Below are 5,611 nucleotides of genomic sequence, written 5' to 3'. Positions count from 1 at the left end.
GACCGCTCCGACTGCTTCACTGCAGTCCACTGACTCGTTGGGGGAAAAACGCAAAGGTGTAGTCAATAATGGTTAACGAGAGGGCGTGACGAGGCCATGCTAGTAGCATGCTAGTGGTCCAGCAGGAGGCACACAAGCTGGCTACAGCCCGAACACCGAAAAAAAAAGGTAATTCTCATTATTTGCGGACGTTCATTTGAACGTCATTGTGTTGATTACATTTATTTAAGCATCATTTAGCCCGGCTAATCCTTTAGCGACAAGCCGAGGGGGAGGGGCTTGTTTGTTTATGTCTCCTTCAGCTATTCAGCCAAAGTGGATACTGTTATCGCTGCCTTTTACTTAATGAGTGAAGTCAGAAAAATTGTTCTTCGCAGACTTTATTGTCTGCGGACATCTGAATTTCTGTCAACAATAATCGGTTGTCACATCGAAGTATCAAATTTGTTGAGAAGTTGAATATTTTGAGGTCACGCAAAGCCGTGAGGCGCGCTTTTGAGGTATTGTCCTTTTCATTTTGAAACATTAGAACTGTTCTAAATCAACTTTGTCACCTCTGACATATGAACAGTCAACCTCTTGTGATGGTGTCTTTGCTTGTAAACACTGCGCCATTGCTGCTTTGGATGCTAGTTTCAGGGCTTTGTCCTTTCACAACTCTTAAGATAGTTTAAAAATTTCTCTGGTGGGAGAAACCCAGATCATGTCTGGACAAGTCCAACGGGTCTCGATCCCCCGACCTCTTGGTTTGGAGTCAACTGTGTTAACTCCTACTCTAGCAGCTCACTTGGTTTGTGTGCTCGTTTGGAGCCTTTTGGATTTAAGGTGGTTCAAAGTATTTTGCAAGAAGACTAATCCTACCCCAACCTTAGCGGACTGACTGGGATTCGATCCTACAACCTTTTGGATTGTAGTCAATTGACAAAACCACATCACCAGAGATTTGCTTCATTCTCCTAGCTCATTTAGGGTTTTGTCCTTTTCTTGTGATTGGGCTGATTAGTTGAAAATCATTGTTGGCCTTTTTATTAAAATGATATTAGTACAAATTAAAATCTTTCCCACTGCGGTAAAGACAGATTTTGTTTGAATGGGATAGTTAAAAATGTTCCCAGGTTGGGTCTAATGGGATTCAAACCCTCAACCTCATGGACTGGAGTCAAGTTCCTTACCCGCTACACCATCCTGGTGCTTATATTGGTTTTTTTAGGGTTTTCCCTCTTTTAGTTTCAGGACATTAGGATAGTTAAAAACCTTTCCACTGCAAAAAATCCAGATCAAGACAGGATGGAGCGATCAGGATTCAATCCCTTGATCTCCGGGATTGGAGTTATATTTCTGAACCACTACACCATGTTCCTTGTTGTACACTGCTCGTTTAGGGTTTTTGTGCTTTCAGTTTCAGGATATTAGGATCGTCAAAAATCTCTCCAGGTTGAGTGAGATTCAATCCTATAATCTCATGGATTGGAGTCAAGTTTCTTAACCACTACACCACCTCAGCATGTTTGTACAATCGTTTAGGGACTCAAGATAGTTCAAAATCTTTTCCATTGGGAAAAGTCCAGAAGGATCGATTGGGAGTCAATCACTCCACCTTTTGGATCAGAGTCCATTTTCATAAACCACCCTGTTGCTTGTTTGGCTTGTTTATGGATTTTGTGCTTCCAATTTCAGGACATTAGGAGAGTTAAAAATCTTTCCACTGGTATAAATCTAAATCAGGTAGAATGGGATTCAATCCCCTGATATTTTGGATTGGAGACAAATTCCATAACCACTACACCACCCTGCTCCCTGTTTATTTAGGGATTCTGTGATTAGGATAGTTTGAAAATCTTTCCACTGGTATAAATCCAGATCAGGTCAGGATAGGATGATCGGGATTCAATCGGCCCAATCTCTCTCAATAAACAACAAATCAATTCCTGCTTTTTAGAACAGCTGGTGCTGTGCAAGAGTGACAAAGTGACAGGGGTGGTGTTTTTACAGCGCTCTCTGTGCAAACTCACAAACAAACCAGACTGAGAAATCACATAACCATAAATGTGGTTTTATTAATAACATCTTTTTTTCATCAACATTTCAGAGACATCATAGAAAATAAATCAGAAACAGGGGAGACGTCGTCCCAAGAGTTGTGAAAGTGCCTGAAATAATTCTGTGCCATATATCGTTATTCATCGTCATCGGGGTAAACACCAGCCGTGACACGCCCTCAAAGGGTCAAAGGTCAAACTTTAACTGGCTCTAAGGTTCTGAAATCTTCCTGAGGTACGATCTAGACATAAATATCCTTTTCCTTAAATCTAATCAAACACACATGGCTTCTGTTGATTTGTCTTTAGCGTGAAAAGATGATTTCTACAGACATCAGAGTTCCTGAAGTTTGACTGGTCAGAAACAACGAGTGGATCAGAAGTGGATCGACTCGATGGACAGTCTGACTGCAGGTCCGCTCCAGTCTCCATGAAACACGTGGAGTTCAGGTTTTGGCACAGCTTCTCTCGTGATCAGACGAGTCCTCCCCTGAGGCCCCCGAACGAGCCGCCGTCCGTCCGCCCGCCGCTCCGTCAGGCCGATGACGCCGACCAGCCTCGGCGGGTTCTCCGTCGTGCTAAAAATAAAAGTTGGGACTCGAGTGTCAGACGGCCGTCTCCTGATCCTCCCTTTGGATCATCTGGTAGTGCTGTCGGTTCTCCAGATAAGCCGCCAGCTCTGCGTCGTCGGACTTCTCGGCTCGGTTTTTAGGAGTGTCGCCCTGAAGAGGAGACGCAAAGATCACAGCTGTTAGTTTGAGATATATTTCCTTCCACAGCCAGAGAACTCCTTTATTTTCTGGAGTCGACACGTCAGAATCCAAAGGAAAGACTCCAGACTACTAATTAGTACGCACTCGCCTTGCCTTCTCACTTTTCTTCACGTGCGGCTCAAGTGAAGCCTGACTGATAAAACCCACAACGTTATCGTCTCTCTGCACGTCATTCGTGGTCTGATCCGCTCACTGCACTCCCTCACTGTCTGCCTCGCCGTGTCCCCCCCTCTCTCTGTATCTAGGTCATTTCTGAGTCCAGCCTCTGAGCCTCCTTTTTTTCCTACACGCTCCAAACCTCGATGGAAATGTGAACAAAATGAGAGAAGAAGAGACCGATTGCACACTGATGTCCCATTTTAAAGTCCGGGCGTGAGCGCCTGTCTCGGCCGTCGTGCCTAAAAACACGGGTTCAGGTGTCGGCACCAGTCTGTGCTTCGAGTGACGTAATAAATCAGCCCCAAGTCGTCTGAAGGGGCCGCTCGCTCCTACAAGCACGTCAAGCTAATGCTAGCAGCAGCTCAGCTCACAGCCCCCTCCGACATGGATGGAAAACCCACCTGCAGGTCTGTCTTCATGAGCGAGGCTCCTGCTTCCACCAAGTAATGACAGATGGTCCTTTGACACAGGGACGCAGCTCGATGAAGGACCGTCTCCCCGCTGGTCGACAGAGGAGAGAGAGAGAGAGAGAGAGAGCGCTTCAGCACACACACATCACCCGAGGAACAGTCATCAGTGATGTCCCCCTGCTGCGTCTCTTGGTGTCTTGTGTTTATGATCTCTGGCACATATATCACACCAGAGATCAGAGCGACAGCATCAAAGCTGGACTGAAGTTTGAAACACTTTCTCATCGTCGTCCGCACTCCGGAAGCATGGAAAAAGGACGTGTGCAGGTTAGCATGTAGCATGTAGCACGTAAAATCAACCACAAACAGAACGTGTACTTACTGCAGCTTTTCCGTGACGTCCAGCAGATCACTCGGTGCTGGAAAGAGATCAGACGAGAGCGTTATTACTACAGGAAGGTGTTTCTGTACAGTGTCATGAGATAACATTTGTTTTGTAATTGACAAATAAAGATTGATTGTAAGGTGGTTATACTGTAAAAGGACGCTGATTGGCTGCACATACCGTTGTCGAGGATGTAGCGGACCATCTCTTTGCTTCCTGCGCTGGCGGCGTGATGAAGTAGACTGCAGCCCGATGAATCGAGTGACGCGAGGTCGGCGCCCTTCAGGTGAAGCTCCTGCAGCTGTTGGTGAAATTCAGAGATATTTAAAAACTTCAGAGGAGCGGAGTGATAGATGAATACTGACACGACAATGGAACTGTCACTCACCTTCTTTAAGTCCTTGTTCTTCACGCACTCAATCAGCAGCTCTACAGAGAGGTATGCATGTTGTTATTTGGATTTTTTAGACATATGCATGTTGATTCTTTTTTTTCAACATAGGCATGGATGGGTTTTTTTACATTTTTTCAACATGGGCATGTATGTTGTTTTTTTGCATTTTTTCAACATGGGTATGTATGTTGTTTTTTTTGCATTTTTTAAACATAGGCATGTATGTTGTTTTTTTTGCATTTTTTAAACATAGGCATGTATGTTGTTTTTTTTTTTTTAATTTCAACATGGGTATGTATGTTGTTTTTTTTGCATTTTTTAAACATAGGCATGTATGTTGTTTTTTTTTTTTTAATTTCAACATGGGTATGTATGTTGTTGTTTTACATTTTTTCAACATGGGTATGTATGTTGTTGTTTTACATTTTTTCAACATGGGTATGTATGTTGTTTTTTTGCATTTTTTCAACATGGGTATGTATGTTGTTTTTTTTGCATTTTTTAAACATAGGCATGTATGTTGTTTTTTTTGCATTTTTTAAACATAGGCATGTATGTTGTTTTTTTTTTTTTTATTTCAACATGGGTATGTATGTTGTTTTTTTGCATTTTTTCAACATGGGTATGTATGTTGTTTTTTTTGCATTTTTTAAACATAGGCATGTATATTGTTTTTTTTGCATTTTTTAAACATAGGCATGTATGTTTTTTTTTTTTTAATTTCAACATGGGTATGTATGTTGTTGTTTTACATTTTTTCAACATAGGTATGCATGTTGTTTTTAGCATTTTTTGACATAGGTGTGTATGTTGTTTTTTTTTTTTACATTTTTTCAACATAGGTATGCATGTTGTTTTTAGCATTTTTCGACATAGGTATGCATGTTGTTTTTAGCATTTTTCGACATAGGTATGTATGTTGTTTTTTGCATTTTTTTGACATAGCTTTGTATGTTGTATTTTTTACATTTGTTCAACATGGGTATATATGTTTATATGTTTTTTTTGCATTTTTCGGTATGTCATTTTTTTTACATATGTATGTATGTATGTTGTTTTTGCATTTTTTTCGACATAGGTATGCATGTATTTTTTCTAATTTGTTTCGACAGGTACTTACATATTAGATTTTTTTCGATATAGGTATGGATATTTATTTTTAGATTTTTTCAAAACAATATGCATGTTTTTTGTATTTTTTTCGACATAGGTAGAGAGAGAGAGAGAGAGAGAGAGAGAGAGGAGGGCGAGAGATACACAGACAGAAAGCGAGAGAGAGAGAGAGAGAGACTGTGAACATGTTTCATTTGCATTTTGAATAAATAAAAACTGTAAAAATACTTGAAGTTTGTTGAAGCTGTTTAGTATTCTTCTTTCTCTTTCACGCCTCTGCATGTCATGACTCATCGTCACATATTCAAACTGATGTAGAGAAGTATTTTGGCTACTCT

The 5,611-nt window shown here is 41.2% G+C and overlaps 1 protein-coding gene across 1 annotated transcript in view; it reads right to left on the bottom strand.

Annotated features, from left to right (window-relative positions):
- Positions 1 to 2,039: 2,039 nt before the first annotated feature.
- The window catches only part of LOC306818773 (diacylglycerol kinase zeta-like), a gene marked incomplete at its 5' end in the record, with an annotated part of 6,932 nt that continues 3,360 nt past the window's right edge, over positions 2,040 to 5,611 (bottom strand). Inside the window, 5 exons of the mRNA XM_079336491.1 lie at positions 2,040 to 2,761; positions 3,373 to 3,472; positions 3,764 to 3,800; positions 3,947 to 4,067; positions 4,155 to 4,195. Coding sequence (XP_079192617.1) covers positions 2,645 to 2,761; positions 3,373 to 3,472; positions 3,764 to 3,800; positions 3,947 to 4,067; positions 4,155 to 4,195 — 416 coding nt within the window. The 3' untranslated portion in view covers positions 2,040 to 2,644. The remainder of the gene's footprint in view (positions 2,762 to 3,372; positions 3,473 to 3,763; positions 3,801 to 3,946; positions 4,068 to 4,154; positions 4,196 to 5,611) is intronic.

Source organism: Symphodus melops (assembly GCF_947650265.1).
Source record: "Symphodus melops genome assembly, chromosome: 23".
NCBI lineage: Eukaryota > Metazoa > Chordata > Actinopteri > Labriformes > Labridae > Symphodus > Symphodus melops.
This window is presented reverse-complemented; position numbering and strand designations above follow the sequence as displayed.